The sequence below is a fragment of the Carya illinoinensis genome, chromosome 4 (genome assembly GCF_018687715.1).
Source record: "Carya illinoinensis cultivar Pawnee chromosome 4, C.illinoinensisPawnee_v1, whole genome shotgun sequence".
In the NCBI taxonomy this organism is placed as follows: domain Eukaryota; kingdom Viridiplantae; phylum Streptophyta; class Magnoliopsida; order Fagales; family Juglandaceae; genus Carya; species Carya illinoinensis.
Window position 1 is genome coordinate 6,166,392 of NC_056755.1, and position 19,627 is coordinate 6,186,018.

General features: G+C 40.4%; 1 protein-coding gene across 3 annotated transcripts in view; it reads right to left on the reverse strand.

Moving 5' to 3' along the window:
* LOC122307008 (cleavage and polyadenylation specificity factor subunit 1) overlaps positions 1 to 18,916 on the reverse strand; it is a 38,139-nt gene extending 19,223 nt beyond the window's left edge. Inside the window, exons 1-7 of one of the 3 annotated variants that reach the window (XM_043119607.1) lie at positions 18,323 to 18,916; positions 17,739 to 17,885; positions 16,785 to 16,938; positions 8,722 to 8,857; positions 6,101 to 6,246; positions 5,820 to 5,915; positions 5,494 to 5,546 (exon numbers count right to left, since the gene is read on the reverse strand). In XM_043119607.1, the coding sequence (XP_042975541.1) occupies positions 5,494 to 5,546; positions 5,820 to 5,915; positions 6,101 to 6,246; positions 8,722 to 8,857; positions 16,785 to 16,938; positions 17,739 to 17,885; positions 18,323 to 18,645 (1,055 nt within the window). In that variant the 5' untranslated portion in view covers positions 18,646 to 18,916. Of the gene's footprint in view, positions 1 to 5,493; positions 5,547 to 5,819; positions 5,916 to 6,100; positions 6,247 to 7,472; positions 7,547 to 8,721; positions 8,858 to 9,388; positions 9,444 to 16,784; positions 16,939 to 17,738; positions 17,886 to 18,322 lie in introns of those variants that run through there. The other 2 variants (XM_043119609.1, XM_043119608.1) reach the window with 2 other exon arrangements.
* Between the last annotated feature and the right edge of the window lie 711 nt (positions 18,917 to 19,627).

Consider the following 19,627-nt stretch of genomic DNA (forward strand, 5'->3'; position numbering starts at 1 on the left):
AAAATAGTACATGTGGTATAATCTTGACATTCAACTAGCGGTTGATGATGCAAATTTCCAAAATGTGATAGTTTGGGGTGCAAATTGATGGTTTTTGTAGGTTTGAGCAGAAGATGAAAAGGTGGTGAAAGTCTGGGGATGCAAATTGTAGTTTCCTCCAGATATTCTAAGTCTAGGACAAAGAAGAGAGAAGATTCAAAGACAAAAAGGAAAAAAATAATTTATTTCAAAAGGAGAAAATAAATAGAGGATAGATAAAATTTGCTACCAAACATAGAGTAGCAACCAGCTAACCTCCTTTTTATTAGAGTTAATCTTCCCCCCTTAGACAAGTAGATCATTTTCCAACCAGCTAACTTCCTTTCAATTTTCCAACGACATACTGAATTTTTATGAGCAGCTGTTTTCAGAAGATTTTACTTGAAGACCAAAACTGGACAGACTTGGTTTCGACTCTATAGATCAGGTCGAAGCTGATTGGCTGGAGAGAGAGTTTAAAGAATAAGTACTTAATGTGGTTAAAGGTATGGATAGGGACAAGGCTCCAGGTCAGGATAGGTTCTCTTTGGTGTTTTTTCAAGTATGCTGGGACATCGTTAGAGAAGATATTCTGAAGGTGTTTGCTGAGTTTCATGCATACATAAGTTTGAGAAGAGTTTAATGTGACTTTCATTGCACTTCTTCTGAAAAAGGTAGGGGCTGTGCAGATGAGAGATTTTCGGCCTATTAGTTTGGTGAATGGAATGTATAAAATCATTTCTAAGGTGATGGCCAACCATTTGAGTAGGGTGTTGGAGAGGATAATTTTTTTTTTTTAAATAAATAAACAAATTATATTGATCAATGGCAAAGCCAGTATTACAATTCTAATGCCCTAACTAGGTAGGCACATTAGAGGCAAGAAAATCATGAAGGGCCATGCCATTAAAATCCACAGCAATAGCCCAGTTACAAAGAGTTCTAAAAAATAAAAGTTTAAGCTCCTCCAAGGATCTTTCCTGGTCTTCGAAAGTCCACTCGTTTCACTCCTGCCACACGCACCACATAATGCATATGGAGATCATCTTCCAGATAGTTTTAATTGGTTGTCTACCTCTTATGTTTGACCAGCTAGCCAAAGCCGCCTCCACATTTTTTGGCATCACCCAAGCCATATCCAGTCATGTGAATATCTCATTCCAGAGAGCCCTTGCTGTATCACAATGCAAAAGGAGATGATCTACCGACTCTCCCCCTCTTCTACACATGCAACACCAGTCTGCAATAATGATCCTCCTTTTCCTCAAATTGTCTGTGGTAAGTATCTTTCCCAGGGGTGCAGTCCATACAAAGAAAGAAACTTTGGGGATGCAAATCTTTCTCCAAAGACGCAGAGAATTGGGCTCTTGGGTGAGGGCCTTATAGAAAGAACGAACGGAAAAATTACCTTTGCTTGCTAGAGTCCACCACAGAACACCCTCTTGCTGCATGTTTGGTCCTATGGAATATATGAGGCTGTAGAAGTCTGTGAAGTTACTTAATTCCCAATCTTGTGCCACCCTACTAAAATTAATATTCCAAAGAATTTGTCCCCCCGATAACTCCATAACTTGTACCACTGAGACATCCTTGGCACTCGCCATCTAGAAAAGAAGAGGATACAAGTCTTTCAAAGACCTGCTACCACACCAAACATCTCTCTAGAATTTGATCCTGGATCCCATACCCAAACAAAGCTTGACATGACGATTAAAAACCCCCCAACCTCTTCTTATATGTTTCCATAAGCTCCCCTTACTTCTCTAGTACACCAATCCCCCCATAAACCACTATATTTTTTCTCAATCACCAATTTCCATAGAGAGCCTTGTTCCCTAGAAAATCTCCACAGCCATTTGCCTAATGGTGCACGATTGAAAACCCTTAGATTTCTAACCTCCAACCCTCCCCCAGAAATAGGACGACAAACATGCTCCCACTTAACCAAGTGAAACTTGAACTCCTCCCCCAAACCCCCCCCCCCCCCAACACAAGAAATCATGCTAGAGCTTCTCAATATGGGCCGCCACACTTGCTAGTATTGGAAAGAGAGATAAAAAATAAGTAGGTAGGTTAGAGAGTGTACTCTTTGTCAATGTAATCCTTCCACCTTTCGACAAGTACATTCTCTTCCACCCCGCCAATCTCTGCTCTATTTTTTCGATCATTGAATCTCAGACCAAGGGCACCCTCAAGGCACTCCCTAAAGGAAGTGCCAAGTCATAGGAAATGAGGTTATCTTGCACACCATCGTTCTCGCTAACTGGCGGATGTTAGAAACTTTCCCGATTGGCACCAACTCTGATTTCTCCAATTCACCTTCAAACCAAAAACTGCCTCGAAGCAAAAGATTAGGGCCTTCAACACTTGCATCTGATTTTGCTCTGCTTCACACATAATAAGTGTCATCTACAAATAGTAATGAGAAATATTAATAATACCCCTATCTGGGGTTCCGATCGAAAACCCTTTTAGGAATCCATTTTCAACCATAGCCGAGAGCATCCTACTTAAGGCCTCCATAACTATAACGAACAATAAAGGTGACAACCGGTCCCCTTGTCGCAATCCACGGGAACTCTAAAAAAACCCACTGAAACTCCATTTATCAACACATAGTACTTTGCTGTAGATATACATCAGAGTATCCACACCCTCCATCACTCCCCAAATCCACATCTCTTGAGCAAGTGCAGAAGGAAATCCCAATTAACATGGTCATAAGCCTTTTCCATGTTTAGTTTACACATGATCCCTGAGTTCCCGGCTTTCAGTATACTATCGAGGCATTCATTGGCAATTAACACCGCATCCAGTATCTGTCTACCTTTTACAAAGGCATTTTGGGGTTTCATAACAAGCTTCCCCATCACCTCGCTCAATCTATTCGCAAGTACTTTCGAGATTATCTTATACACCCCATTCACTAGACTAATAGGCCGAAACTCCTTTAATTCCATAGCCCTCACCTTCTTGGGTATCAAAGCAAGGAATGTAGTATTTAGACTTTTCTCAAATTTTCCAGCAAAGAAAAACTCCTGAAAAACCTTCTTAAGGTCCTCCTGTAGCACTTCCCAACAATTTTGAAAAAAACCCATAGAGAATCCATCTAGCCCTAAAGCCTTATCCCTAGCCATTTTCCTCACTACTTCGTAAACCTCTAGCTCCTCAAAATCCCTTTCCAAACGAGACATCGCTTGACCCAATGGTATCAAATTCCATCCCATTCAGTGGGGGCCACCAACCCACCTGCTTTGGAGATGATAATTTTAAAATCACAAAACACCTTTGTGAGGGGAAGACATATTTTAGACTCTGTTTTAATCGCAAATGAATGCTTGGAGAGTAGAATTAAAATGGAGAAAGCTGGTATTTCAATCTAATTGGACATAGAAAAGGCTTATGACCATGTGTGCTGGGATTTTCTTGATTATTTGCTTAGGAGATATGGTTTTGGTGATAAACAGTGTTCGTGGATGAGGCATTGTGTGTCCACTTTGAAATTTTCTATTTTGGTGAATGGAGAAGCAGTAGGTTTCTTTAGTGGCTCACATGGTTTGAGTCAAGGTGATCCCATCTCCCCCTTTCTTTTTGTTATGATTATGGATGCCTTCATTGCCTTCAGTAGAATGATTGAGAAGGCCGTGGAGGGTAATTTTCTGTCCAGCTTAGTGGTGGGTAATGAGGTTCGGAGTAGTTTAAAGGTCTCGCACTTATTGTTTGCTGATGATACTTTGATTTTTAGTCAGCCCGATTCTGACAATCTACATACTTTAAGAGCACTTTTGCTGTGTTTTGAAGCGGTTTCAGCGTTAAGAGTCAATTTATCGAAATCTGAAGTCGTTCCTGTGGGTTATGTTCAGAAGATTTCAGACTCGGCAAATATTCTGGGGTGCAGAATTTCTTAACTCACTATGAGGTACCTTGGGCTTCCTTTGGGGGCATCTTATAAATCTGTTAATATTTGGGATGGGGTGATTGAGAAAATTGAAAAGAGGTTAGCTGGTTGGAAAATGATCTACTTGTCTAAGGGGCGAAGATTAACTCTAATAAAAAGTACTTTGTCTAACCTTCCCACTTATTTCTTATCTCTTTTTCCGTTGCGGCAAGGGTTGAAAGAAGAATTGAGAGTTTATTTCAGAATCTTTTAAGAGGTGGTAAAGGAGTTGAAAAAAGTTTCATTTGGTTAGTTGTAAGAAGGTTTGTCAACCGATTGATTGTGGTGGGTTGGGGATAAAATAATTTGAGATTGTTTAATAGAGCATTACTTGGGAAATGGATTTAGAGATACCATTTGGAAAGTAAAGCCTTTTGGAAAAATGTTATTGATGTAAAGTATGGTAGTTTGTGCGGAGGTTGGTGTTCTAAAGATACTAGAGGTACGTATGGGGTGAGTTTGTGGAAGTTCATTAGAAAAGGATGGGTTTTTTTTTTTTTTCAAATCGTATTAGATTGAAGGTGGGAGATGGGAAAAGGATACTTTTCTAGCATGACTTGTGGTGTGGGGATTCTTCACTTAAGCAAGACTGTCCCTTTCTTTTCAGAATTGCAAGGGAGAAAAATGCAGCTGTAGGAAATTCCTTCTGTTGCATTGACAATAATATTCAGTGGATGTTGTTAAGGCTTTTCTGGAAAGACTTTACAGTTCAAAGTTGATGCTAGGTAGGGAGGACAGCATGCTGTGGATTCCTGCAGGAAATTCTAAGTTCTCAGTCTCCTCTTTTTACAGAATATTAACCAGTCACAGGAGTTGTGAATCTCCCTGGAAAAACATATGGAGAGTGAAAGTTCCATTCCAAGGTTGTTTTTTTCTGTTGGGTGGTATCCTTGGGCAAAGTGTTGACAACTGAAAATCTTAGAATGAGAGGTATGTACATTGCTGATTGGTGTGTCATGTGCAAGAAGGATGGGGAATTTGTTAATCACCTCTTTCTTCATTGTGAAGTGGCCAGGTTCTTGTGAAATGAGGTCTTGAATCGGACTGGTTTACTTTGGGTAATGCCCGAGGAAGTGGTGGATTTATTGGTAGGGTGGAAGGGATTGAAGGGTTAGCAAGAATGTTGTTCATGTTTGGAAGATGATTCCTTCTTGTCTCATGTGGTGCCTATGGCTTGAAAGGAATGGGAGATGCTTCGAAGACAAAGAACGTTTGTTGGGAGAACTTAGGGATTTTTTCTTTAGTTCTTTGAGTTTGTGGACTAAAACTTTTGTAATGGTAGATAATTTCCAGAATCTGTTATAGTTTTCCTTTCGTTTTTGGAAAGTTGTAGGTATTTCCTTTGTATACATCCTGTGTACTTGGGTTTATGCCTATTTCTTGGGAATAAAATCTTTTATTACTTATCAAAAAAAAAAAAAATCAATTTATACAGGAAACTTAGACATACAAATATTAATGAAACAACAAAAAGACGGTTTCATTTTTAAGGAAGTGGGTGGAATTGGGAGAGAGAAAAGAGAAAAGCATATTGTCACCTGTTATCAACAGGAACCGCATAATTGTTCAAAGCCAATGCACATGAGGCTGACTGCACAAAAAGAAGACTGATAAATTATTTTACTATTATATGAACTTTTTTATAAGTGAAATATGGATTCTTTTAAGTAATTGATAAGTAATATATGAACTTACAGATATCAAAGAACTCATAAAACTCTATTAAAACCTTTTCTATCAATACACTATTAAAACCTACAAAAGGAATGAGTAGCAGTAACAGTGATAATTTCAATGGCGATAGCAAAGGTGATGATGGTGATCTCAACACAGCTGGAAATTAGTTACTTCAGTGAAACAATACCTGACTATGATAGTGAATAGAATTTGCACCAATCACAAGAACACCACCAATAGGAGATGGGACTGCAAGTAGCTTGTATGCATCATGAGGGAGATTCTAAAAGAAGAGAAAAGGTAAAAAATAAAAATAAACATAAGATTAGCTTCCAAATGCTTAAAAACGCAGTAATCAGGGTATATATATTTTTATTCAATTTTTCAGCCTTGTCTGAGTGCTACAAATTCATGTCATACACCATTATATTTGGACCAAAGACCATTGACTATCAAGCAAAAACTTACAACGGCTGACCATATAAGGGGATGCTGCTTCATGGATGTGCTGATACTGAGTGCAGAAATCATGCAAGTATGGTGCTTCCAAGACACACGCCCAGCCCAAGTCGGCTCCCGCTCATGAAGTATGACCATCACAGGCTCAATATAACCTATAAAGTATGTCATACCAAGTTTAGAAATGCATAAAGCTCATTTGAAGTCATTTAAAGGCAGCCAAAATCACCATTACATATCTAATATGACCACAGCTTTTCATATAAAAATGTAAACTGCACGAGTCAAGAAAATTATCCAGCAAACTGATGAAATCAAGAATAAAAGAAATTAAATGTATAGAAAATATTTTTTTTTTATTGGCACCGATGTTCGGGAACGACGTCCCAACTAATCTCGGAAGTCCATAGGCCCTCTACAAGGACTTTCCCGCAAGTGCACCTTAGGCAATTTAAGGGGAAAATCCCCTAGTCCGATGGCCCGAGAGATTGTTTGCACCCAAGGAGATTTAAATCTTAGACCTGGGGGAGCATACCTCAAGACCAAGGCCTTTACCACTTGAGCGAACCCATAGGGGATAAATGTATAGAAAATATTGCAGGCAATCAATTAATCTAACTGAGATTGATTTCTTTTTTATAAGTTAATCCTTTTTTTTCTTTGGAGAAGTGATAAGTAAGTTAAATCTTTACTTATGATCAAAGGGAATGTTGTCTAAGTAAATAGGGCGTATACATAAGATCACCTGACCTAACAAATAATAAAGAGCAAAACTCCTCGAGACTAGAAACAGAAAAAACCAAAATGAACCAACATCCAATGTAAAGGGTATAAAAAAATAAAGCTCCAAGTTCCTCCACCATCGTTTTAATTATTAAAAAGAAAAAAGAAAAAAACTTACAAACAAACAAGAAACTCACACTTTTGCCACTTGATGCAATTTATAAAGCCGTAGATTCCAGACTATAATTGGATTGGTAAATTCCAAACAAACAAGCAGTAAAGAACTTGCTCAGAGATAAAGTACTGCTACATTGTTTTTTTTATTGGCAAACAAAATTTTCTTGAACATAAAATAGACAAAGGCCCAAGTATACGGCACCTATGCATGCTAAATTGTGACATATGTTGGTATGCAGGACCCACATTTTAGGATTATATTTCATGTCAAGAAAAAATGCAACATGTACAACCAATTCCACATACACCATAAAGCGTGTCTGGCTATAATACAAGATATTTTTCTCCTTCAGATTATAGGTACAAGAGTTCAAAAGTCCCAAGACACTTAAACACTCCATCATCCTCTGCTATGTGCAATGTTCTCTTCAGAATCAAACCTCTATATAAACGTGCAGTCAAATCAAACAAAATCAATCACCTTTTGTATAACCAGGCCATTAGCTCTCATTTTCCCCTCAATTTTACTCCAAGTGGCACAAGAAAATGTCATTCCTGTTTACCATCACAGATGATTCAGTACAATGTATTTCAGTTATTATTCTCCTAGTCTGGTTTCCTCAACCTAAACTTTTACTGATAGGTAAGATAAATTATATAAAAACAAATGAAATAGGTGTTGCCCAAGTACACCGGGCATAACAAAATAAGACACAACCTAAGCCTACATTAATTTAATGTGTTTCAGGTTCCTAGAATGTATTTAGGTGTTTTCTTTTGTATACTTCCTGTGTACATGGGCATCACCTATTTCATTTGTATTGATAAAGTTTCTTTTGCTCATCAGAAAAAAAAAATATATATATATATATATATACATATATATAGCATTTTGACCCCCATAGGTACCAACACAGCCAATGGCAACTTTTGTAAATTCCAAGATGTCTCATTAAAGTCACCTAATGATTAGACAACCTGCAACAATTACGGATTGGCATACAGACTCACCAAAAAAATGGGGGATTCTTCCTGTGTACATGGACTCCGCCTAGTTTTCATTTGTTTTAATAAAGTTTATTACTTATAAAAAAAAAATGGGGGATTGGCATGCACCCATCCGCATTTTTCTAGGAGAACCATATGCAGCATCAGATGTTATTGAATAACACCAATTTGCATAAGATCAATTGTATCAAAACATTTTATTGAAGGTTTTTTTTTTTTTTTCATCCCATTATATTGTTAATTCAATCTTATACCCCTGTCATGATAATCGATCAAGTTAAATTTCCCAGATGTAACCTATAAGATTGTCCCATAGCAGCTAGAGGGAGGCATTTTTTGTAGATTTACAAGGAACAGATTTTTTTTTTTTTTTTTGATAAATGATTTACAAGGAATAGATGATAAACAACATAATAATAACGATCATAATAATAGTCAGGATTATTAATGTGCATGACAATATACTAAAAACATTGAATTGAATGATCAATTTAGCTAAACTAACCAATTAAAAAACAAGAACATTTTTTGATAAGAAAGTAAGTTGGCCATTGAAATTTCTACCAAGCAAATCTAAAACATACTAATAACATGGAATTGAATAACCAATTAGCTAAATTAACCAATTAAAAAAAAAAGAAAATATTTTGATAAGTAAGGTGGCCATTGAAATTTCTACCAGGAAAATCTAAAACAAAAGATGGTTGCTCAGTAACACTTACCATGTACAAATATGAAGTCCTTAACATGCTTCATGTCTAAATCTCGTAAATTAATTAGGTAGGATGACTCAATTCGAGCAGAAACAGCAACCCCAGAACCAAAAGCGTCATCATCCCCAACCAAACCAGACCCATCCTGAGAATTTAAACATATCCAAAATTTAGAGAATTTAAAGCTAGGATAAAATTCGAAAGTGCTTTCCAGAAAAACAATTTTCTTATTTGGCAATGTCCATTTTAGATAATCCATCAAAAGGTCAAATGCTATATGTCATTATAGAGGATGTTAGGTTTTTGAATATTTATTGCCCGGCTTAACATTTACATTTTCAAGTAAGAAATCCATTAAAAGGCACCATAGGAGAACAGCCCTTGTCATCCTTACCTTAATTTCACCCAAATTGTCAATATCAATACAGGGTACTAACATAAATCAGATTCTATTAGAAGTTACAACACAATCAACAAAGCTGATGACTTATGTTATATCTCAATTCCCTATATCTTGCAAGAATCCAAGATTACCTTGCAGTCTTCATAGAAATGTGATATATATACATACATATGAAAACAGAAGTTTACTCTGTTTCTCTAATCTAATGCATTTAAAATGCTCAAAAAAAAATCACCTTTACTAAGTCGGAACAGTAAGGTACAATCCACTAACCAGAATAGAAGATACCTCAGCCTACTTGGGTGAAACCTCTCAAACATTACTGGACCTACAGTCTCAATCGTACAACCAGAGTATGTGTCATTCTCATGGCTAAGTAATCAGCAGAAAAGGTGATGCACTGCACAGCTACCAATATATCTGGATATTGACAAACCACCATTGCAAATATGCAGACCACAATAATATGCAAAAAACAAAATGATATTCTGGACTACAAGTCTCAAGGATCCAATATACCTAAACTTCAGTAGTTATGCCAAGTACCCATAGGATTTTGAAATCCAACCCCCTTACCCAACAAATATATAGATTATTATTTTTTTGATAAATAAGAAATTCTATTGGTCAAATGAAACTAGGTGAAGCCGAAGCCCATGTACACAGGAAGTATACAAAAGAGACACATAATTACATTCTAGAAAGCTGAAAAGAAAACAAAAACTCATGAACATTCCCTCCCTTTAGTACAATAGCAGAAAACCACTGAACCAAAGAAGACACAAAAAAATTCCAGATTTCCTCTACAGCTCACTTCTTGTTGTTGAAGCACCTCTCATTCCTTTCCATCCATAAACACCACGTTAAGCACAAAGGAATCATCCTCCACACCGCTGCCAGTTGAGAACTATTATGATGCCTATTCCAACATGCTAGAAGCTCCACCACACTCTTTGGATTAAACCCAACTCAACTCCACCACCACACAAAAAAACTGTAAACAATTTTTCAATCCGATTTGCCACAACCACTGGTAATGGAAATAAAGAAAAAAAATATGTAGGGAGATTCGAAAGGGTACTTCTAATAAGGGTTAATCCCCCCCCCCCCCCTTTTGATAGATATAGCCGCTTCCAACCCGACAATCTTTTCTCAACTTTCTCTACAACACCATCCCAAATATTATGGGAATCCATAGAACTGAAAATGTAACTAATCATTATGGATCTCTCATATACCAAGTATCACACAAATTGTTCAAACTAAAGTCTGGCTGTTCCTTGGGCCTAATGTGAGGACAGAAAACACACAAATAATACGGCATAAGACACAGAAGATCACATCACATTGACAATCCAAATAATCTTTTCATCTATAAACCTAGTAATATTTGTTGGTTTTATTACATTGTTTGAGTCTGTACGCATGGCTCATCCTCCAGACCAGTACTAGAGGGTCCCATGATACCATGACCAAGTCCAGCACTTGGAACTATGACACTTAAGATCACAAGCTGATGTCCTGTGTACTTGGGCTATGCCTAGTTCTCATTAATAAAATTCTTATATCCTGATCCAAAAAAAAAATCACAAGCTAATGGTCATAGCATTTGCTAACTAGCTAATGGTCACAGCAGAAAGAACTATAAGAACTTTTTTCTCTCCGTACTGCATGCATGCACACACCCTTCTCTCCGGCGCCCCTCGCCGGAGTTGATCTTCCTCTTTTCCTCTAACTCCCTTTTCCTCCTTCCTCAATATTCTTTCTCTTCTTCTTTTACTTCTTTTACTTCTTTCCTGTTTATGATGGATGGGACTAGGCGTTTTCCGATTGAATCAAAAACTTTCTTCTTCGCAAAGGTGGGTGCCAACCTCTTTCGCATTACCGAAAGAAACAGACGTATGGCCTTATTTTTACTCATTAACAGGACGTCAGCTGCATGGGTGGTCAGAATGGTAATGGAGGCCACTGTTTCTCGTCGGCGAGAAGGTTTCTTCAGAAAGTTAAGGTTAGGCAGCAGGGTTCTCATTCTGCAACTCCTCAAAAACTCAAGGGGATGCTATCTCTTGTTGGAGGAATTTAACAATGATAGAAGAAAGGGCTCACTAATCATACCCGAGGGAGATAAGGGCTGTGGATGGGAGGGTTTTGCTTATCACCTTGAGAAGGTGGCAGAGTCTACGGTGGCCGAGTCCTCAAAACACCAGAAGGTGGTGGGGCACCTGGAGGGTGGGTCGCGTAAGGGAAGGACCGCTGGTCCAAACCTGGAACCAAGCACTTCAGCAACCTATGCATCGGTCTTGGCTGGCTCCTCGCCAAAACGTGGACATTCCCCTTATCCAGCGATTGCTGGGGGGTCTTCTGATGAGTGCACGAACCTGGGGGATGTAGAAGGAATTTTATGGGCTGTCAGAGCTCAACTTTCAGGGGTCTTAGAAGAGGTTTCCTTCTTGGTGAAAAAGGTGGACCTGGGTTTGAGCATGGTGATGGGACACGGTAGGGTGGTTGAGCTGGGCAGAAAGCATGGTGCTGAAAGGGACTTGCAGGAAATATCAGGAAGATCAGAGTATGCAGGGGAGGCCGTAGGACAGAGGGCACCTGTCTGCCCTCTATATCGGGCCTCAAGGCCCCGTTTGCAGGCTACAAGCCCACGGGCCACAAGCCCTGGCTACGGGTCGCAAGGCCTAGCTCACGGAGCCTTACACGTGGGCGGGCTAATTCCAACTGAGGCAGGCCTTGCCTGTCCTCAGCCTCGGGCCGAAAGGCCTCTTGCACAGGCCGCAAGCCCAAAAGGCTCGGCAAGGCCCTCCTTCGAAGCCCAGCTCGTGGGCGGGTCAGCTGCTACTAAGGCAGGCCCTGCCTGCCCTCAGCCTCGGGCCTTTGGACCCCTTCCACAGGCCGCAAGCCCAAAGGGCCCAGATAGGCGGGTCAGCCCCTCTCAGGCACCCGAAACAGCTGTTCACCCGGTTCTCTCAAACGGGTCGGCTGCTTTTCACTCAATCAACGCTCCCCCACCGGCGACTTCTCAGGCCGACCACCCACCATCGCAGAACGCCTCGCCAGCCACCGGCGAACCTTCCGACGTGGGTACGGAGCTTCATTCTCCACTGTTTCCGCCGGAAAACACGCACGGGTTGACCATGGATAACGCCTTTCAGGCTACCACCACCTCGCGGCCGCCACAGAACAGGCCGACAGCCTCAGACGAAGCCATACACGGCACTCCGGAGCAATTTCAGATCGTGGCAAGCGGATCCAGAGGGGCGGGGCCTTCGTCCATGCCTGGCCTTGACACGGGAGCAGTTCCCGAAACCAACTTCCCCTCTTTAGGTCTCTCTGAGACCTTGTCCAGGGTGTTGTGCACAGTGGAAGGTGAGGTGGACGCCTCTTCTCTGGAAGGGGGGTCTTCAGACATAGGATCCGAGGAACTACAGCTGGTGTGCAAGGAGTTAGGGGCTGGCTTATTGTCCACTGTACCGGACGAATCCGAGGAACTGCCTAGCCCACTATGCTCTTTGCCACCAGAAGATTCATCATCCGATTTACAATCGGATTGGGTCATCAAGAAGGTGAACGACATGCGGCTTTGCTTGGGTATTTCCTGCGAAGGCTTTGACGATCAGTTGCAAGCCTTACTCATCGCCATAAGCGCGGGTCAGCCTGCTTTGGCTAAATCTGTTGTTAAGAAAGACAGAGAACTTAAAAGATTGGCCTGCTCCATAAACTATGATGCAAGGGAGAGCAGCGCGTGTAGGGGAAGACTTAAAGATAGGGTGAATCTTGGTGATCCATGAAGCCAAAGATTCTAGCCTGGAATGTTCGGGGCTTAAATGACCCGAAAAAACGTCTCACAATCAAGAACCTTTTACGGGAATGGAAGGCGGATGTTATTTGTTTTCAGGAAATGAAACTAAAACATATTGATAGAAGCATCATTAGAAGCTTGTGGCATTGTTCGTATGCGGGATGGACCACTCTCGCCTCTAAGGGTGCTTTCGGGGGAATTCTGGTGTTGTGGGACAAAAGAGCACTTAATCTCGTAGATGAATATATTGGGGAATTCTCAATAGCTTGCTCTTTCTCTAATGTGGATGATGGATTTTGTTGGGGTTTTGCAGGTGTTTACGGGCCTAACTTTGATAGTAGCAGAAAATTTCTTTGGGACGAGATAGCTGGCCTTTGCAGTTGGTGGGATATACCGTAGTGTATAGGGGGTGATTTCAACATCACTCAGTTCCCGAGTGAGCGATCAGGGGTTCCTAGCTCGGATACAGCCATGGCGGACTTCTCCACGCTCTTGTTTGATCTAGACTTGGTGGATCTTCCCTTGGCAGGTGGAGATTTTACCTAGTCAAATGGAAGGGCATGGTCGCGTTTAGACAAATTCGTCGTTTCTTCCTCTTGGGAAGCCCACTTTCCCACTCTTTGTCAAAAGCGGCTCCCCCGCCTTTGCTCAGATCATTTTCCCATTCTCCTAGACTGTGGGGGTATTCAAGAAGGACGCCGCTATTTTAAGTTCGAGAACATGTGGTTGAAGGCGGATGGGTTCGTTGAGAAAGTTAGCGCGTGGTGGGCATCTTACCAGTTCACAGGCACTCCTAGCTTTATACTCGCTGGGAAACTAAAAGCTTTGAAAAATGACCTAAGAAAATGGAATCTAGAAGTCTTCGAGAACATCAATGACCAGCGGAACAATCTCTTCATGGAACTACAACTTTTTGATGAAAAAGAAGTAGAAAGGAGTTTATCAGATGATGATAGGGCAAGAAAATTGACTGTTGTTGCTGAACTGGAAAAAGTTACTGCTATGGAGGAGATTATGTGGAGACAAAAATCACGGGCCCTTTGGTTGAGGGAAGGGGATAGGAACACAAAGTTTTTTCATAGAGTTGCAAATTCCCATCGAAGAAATAATGCTATAGAGGTCCTCCATGCGGATGGCGGAGTCTTACTAGGTAGAGACGTCATCAAGGAGCATATTGTCCAGTACTATAAGAAGTTGTTGACAGAGCAATACACTTGGAGGCCCAAGGTTGATGGACTAGCATTCGATACCATTGACCGCTCAAGTGCAGTTTGGTTGGAGAGGCCTTTTGATGAAAGCGAGGTTCTTGGAGTGCTAAAAGGTATGAATAAAGATAAAGCTCCAGGACCTGATGGTTTTTCTATGGCTTTCTTTTATGCTTGTTGGGACGTTATTAAAGAGGATCTTATGAAGGTCTTTATTGAATTTCATTCTCTCACGAAATTCGAGAAAAGCCTCAATGCCTCTTTCATCGCCCTCATTCCCAAGAGGGTAAGGTCGGTGGAAGTGAATGATTTCCGTCCCATAAGTTTGATAAGTGGGGTCTACAAAATACTTTCCAAAGTTCTAGCGAAGCAGCTGAGTGAAGTTTTGGGAAAGATCGTCTTGAAGTCCCAAAACGCCTTTGTGAAGGGAAGGCAAATTATTGATTCAGCCCTTATCGCCAATGAGTGCCTAGAGAGTAGAATCTGATCCGGCATTCCAGGTATCTTATGTAAACTAGACATGGAAAAGGCTTTTGATCATGTGCATTGGGATTTTTTGTTGTATATCCTTGGTAGGCACGGCTTTGGGGCACGTTGGTGTCAGTGGATAAAGCACTGTATCACAACAGCCAGATTCTCTGTTTTGGTCAATGGCACACCTGAAGGCTTCTTCAACAGTTCTCGGGGTTTGAGACAAGGGGATCCACTCTCCCCGCTTTTATTTATTCTGGTCATGGATGTGCTAAGTAGAATGCTGGGACGGGCGGTGGAAAGGGGTTTTCACTCTGGCTTCACGGTGGGTGGTTCCACACATGGCAGCTTGACAGTTTCCCACCTCCTCTTCGCTGACGACACTTTGATTTTCTGTGACCCAGATCAGGAACAGTTCCGCTCTTTACGTGCACTTCTCTGTTTTGAAGCTATATCAGGCCTTAAGGTGAATTTATCCAAGTCGGAAGTAGTCCCCGTGGGCTCGGTCAACAACCTAAGTACGGTGGCAACCATCCTGGGCTGCAAGGTTTCATCCTTGCCTATGAAGTATCTTGGACTCCCTTTGGGGGCCCCTCATAAATCTAAGTCAGTATGGGAAGGGATTATTGAGAAGATTGAACGAAAATTGGCAGGGTGGAAGAGAATCTACTTGTCAAAGGGGGGGACAATCACACTTATAAAAAGTACATTATCTAACCTTCCAACGTACTTTCTCTCTTTATTCCCTGTGCCAGCAGGAGTGGCGAATAGACTGGAGAAGATTTTTCGGGACTTCTTATGGGGAGGTTTAGAGGACACAAAGAAATTCCATTTGATCAAATGGAATAAAGTATGCACTCCTCTGTCTTGCGATGGCTTGGGCATAAGGAATTTGAGAACCTTCAATAAGGCTCTCCTGGGTAAGTGATTATGGCGGTATCATCTTGAGGGAGACGCTCTATGGAAGAATATCTTAGAATGCAAATATGAAAGTGTGTGGGGGGGCTGGTGCACAAAGGAAGTAAGAGGAGCTTACGGTGTGGGAGTATGGAAACTTATTCGGAATGGATGGGACGACTTTCGTGGTCATTGCAGCTTCGTGGTGGGAAGGGGCACACAAATTAGATTTTGGCATGATATTTGATGCGGTGATGCCGCTCTAAAAAACGCTTTCCCTTCCATCTATAGGATAGCGTTTGATCAGAATTCCTCAGTGGCTGACAATATGTGCCCTACTGCTGATTCTATACTTTGGTTTGTGAGATTCTCTAGAGCAGCACAGGATTGGGAGTTAGGTGCCATCACTGACTTCTACAGCGCACTACATGACTTGAAGATTAGGGCTGGAGGGGAAGACAGACTATTATGGATGTGCACAGGGAATAAGAAATTTTCAATCCGTTCGTACTATAAGGCCTTGTTAAATCACCCACCAAATGTCTTCCCCTGGAAGAACATTTGGAGAAGCAAGGTTCCCCTCAAGGTTGCTTTCTTTGGGTGGGTGGCGTCCCATGGTAAAATACTAACGGTGGACAAGCTAAGGAAACGTGGATTGTTCATAATGGATTGGTGTTTCATGTGCAAACACAATGGTGAATCTGTGGATCACCTCCTCCTTCATTGCGACGCGGTTAAAGTTTTGTGGGATGAGATCCTCTCGAGGCTGGGCATTGCTTGGGTCATGCCACAAAGGGTGATCGATTTACTGTCTTGCTAGCAAAGGCTAAGAGGGAATCGACAGATTGCAGCTGTATGGAAGATGGTACATTTATGCTTAATGTGGTGCACGTGGACCAAAAGAAATGGCCGCTGTTTTGAGAATAAGGAACGCTCTCCGGATGCTTTTCGAGCTTTTTTCTTTCACACTTTACTCCTTTGGGCCTCTACTATTGTTTTGACTGGAACGAGTCTACATGACTTTTATGCTACTATCCGTAGCACTTAGATTGTAACTAGGCTCTTTCTTGTATACTCCCTGTGTACTCGGGCTTGGCCTATTTACGTGGATCAATAAAATTTTATTTACTTATCAAAAAAAAAGCATTTGCTAACTAGCTTCTCTTCACAAATTTCTAAAACAAAATATGCATAAATCAAAATTAATCTATAAATGTAATAAACCAACAAAAAACGATACAAGGATATGACTAAGATTTTTAAGTTACACAGTATAGGAGAAAATAGAGACCTGAGCAGCCTTAAGTATTATCATTTGCAAATCATAAACAAGAACTCCGCCACACCTCCCCTGAGGATCAACCTTTACCAACGGGCCTCTAGCAAATGATTCTCTACCTCTTTTCAAATGAAGCCACTCTGGACCCTCAAAGCAGTGCATAGAGCTGTAAGCAGGATCAACATACATTACTTGTTATTTAGTTATTTAAAAAACACAGAGAGAGAGCAAGAGAAAGTTCGTATGTGTCCAGCAAAGTAAAACTGACTTTAACTATACATATTAGCATTCCAAACTGCGCCCACATGCACACACATGATTTATTTAAACAATGAATCACTAATGTGCAGAAAAACCTTTGTTCTTTGACTACAAAAGCATGATGTTCAATTGGGGGTAAGATAATGGACAGTAACTGTTGAGTGTCCAAACAAATTCTGGAGAGAATTTTATTTGAGTACGTGTAAACAAAACTAATGACAGAAAATTAAGAAGATCAACATATGCTAGAAACTTTAAAAAGTTTTGGGTGGATAAATTAGTTCTAAAAAAATCCAATAGGTCACATCCAACAAAAAAATTGAGGCATCTATCAACAGATTTGCTACATCATCTTGTGCCCTTGTTCAATGGTAGAACTTGCTCCATATAAAAACAACATTTTAGTTATATATCCCAAAAAAAATGCAAATAACTGAATCAAAGCATAGCCCAAAAGGAACAAAATAAGGAACAGAGATTTTTTCCTTTTTCTTTTTGATAGGTGAGCGCACATGAGATATTATATAAAAAAAGGCAACATTCAGATGCTCTCACTACAATGCATGTTTGCCTCATACGTCACAAATATTACTCAATGACAATAGAAATGCTATTTTGTACATAAATTTTATAATCTAACATAATCCTTTAAAAAAAATAATTAACTAACAGCACTTTGCTTATTTTCGTCAACATCCTTCCCACCTTGTACGAAGTCCATGGATTGAATCATCAAACTCCAGAACAGAAATTTTTGCATCTTGAAAGGTTAAAATAATAGAATCTCTCATCCTAGAACCATCACCAACTCCAAGGGGCAATACTGCCATTGATTCCACATTACCATGCAACCTGTAACAAAGCCCAAACCGAGATACAAAAATATTTAGATTGCAAGTAGGTATCGTACTTATAAAGAAGAGAAGAGAAAGAACAATTAAAATGTACAAGTAACGATATTCATTTACTTGATGAAGCCTACTAAAAATGGATGCTGAATGAGGGTGCATGTTACAGTGCAATGTAGTCATATTGGATTATCGATTATTCATCCCATACCGTTCACTTGAGATACCGTGTAAACCTTTTTTAAAACTAAATGCAAGCTAAATGGCTACATGTAATAATGCAAGCTTTTAGTGTTTTCAACCAACACATATCAAAATAAAACAAAATTGGTCCATCTCTCGGAGTAAGTCTTATCACCCGAACGAAGTAAAAAATAAATAAAACAGAGCTACATTGCACTCTACATAAAAAATTGCTTGGAGTTTAGATATAAAGCAAACCTATAATGGGAAACCAACTCAAGCGAGGAGCCGGAGATTCCATCCATGACGCCACCACGCTTGGTTTCCGAGGAAGACCTAGACTCTCTGCTGCCCTCCTCTTGCACTCTAACGACGTACAGCTCGAGGATATTAGCGGCAGTGACGACGAGGTTGGGGACAGGACCGATGCCGCGGCGGTGCGTCCAGTCGGACTCAAGATCATCGTTCTGGATAGTAGGGATTCGGGGGACGAAATCGGCGCGGGAGTGGGTGATGAACCCCGACGCGCAGTTATCGATCCCGGTCGGCCACTGCATCATCTTGTATGCCGCGAAGCTCATCTTCGTCTACACTAGAGGGAGGGAAACGACGACGTAGAAGAAGGAGGAGGAGAATGGGGTATTAGGGTTTGTTTTTTTTTTTTAAACGAGTGAACGCTTGAGAGCTCTAACGCCTTAAACCCTTGTATAGTGTCAGAGTGTGATTAGCGGGAGGATAGATTCTTTCTTTTTTTTCCCCCTGAAGGGTGAGGGCCGCGGGGATGGACCGGTGTTTAATGATTACAATACTTTTTGGATTCAAAGTCAAGAATTCATGTCTTCCTCTGTTTGAAAGGTCGATATCCTCTGTTAAGTACCACCAGACCATTGGCCGAATTGTTTCTTTACAAAGTGCTAGAAAACGACTGGAATGTAAATTGAAGAATTCATCGCGATGCGTGTCGCCGGTTAAAGAAAGAAAAATGATATACACACAACATATTTGAAAACAATTTACACAATACATGTTATAAAATAAGGATATTTTTATAAAATGATGTTAATTTTATAAGATAGTTTATAAAAATACCCCTTCTTTTAAACATTGTCGTGTAAAATGTTATAAAATGTGATGTATGTTTATCATTTTTCTTAGAGAAAGTCTTAGAGTCGGCGGGTGTCTTACAAATATTTTGTTATGTGTAGATCTGGGTTGAAGGAATGAGTTTAGCATGTAATAGTTTTAACAAACAGATATGTAATACGGTGCATTTTGGATAGAGTAAAACGGTGTGCAGCTGGGGATGGAAGTTAATAAAATGGTATGCAGCGGAAGGGAGTCTTGTCGTGCGAGTTGTTGGTTGCGTTTAATTAAACAATTCGTTTTGTGGTGTTGTGTTAAATAAGCCATTACGACATCATTTTCTGTCTTACGATTTAGGGAAACTTTTTACAAATGTTATAGTCTGTTAGTTAGTTCTGTTATCTTTTTCTATAAATAGAGTTAGTCATGTATGCAAAGGGATCATTGATCATTTTAGTTGAAAATTGATTTGTAAGGAGC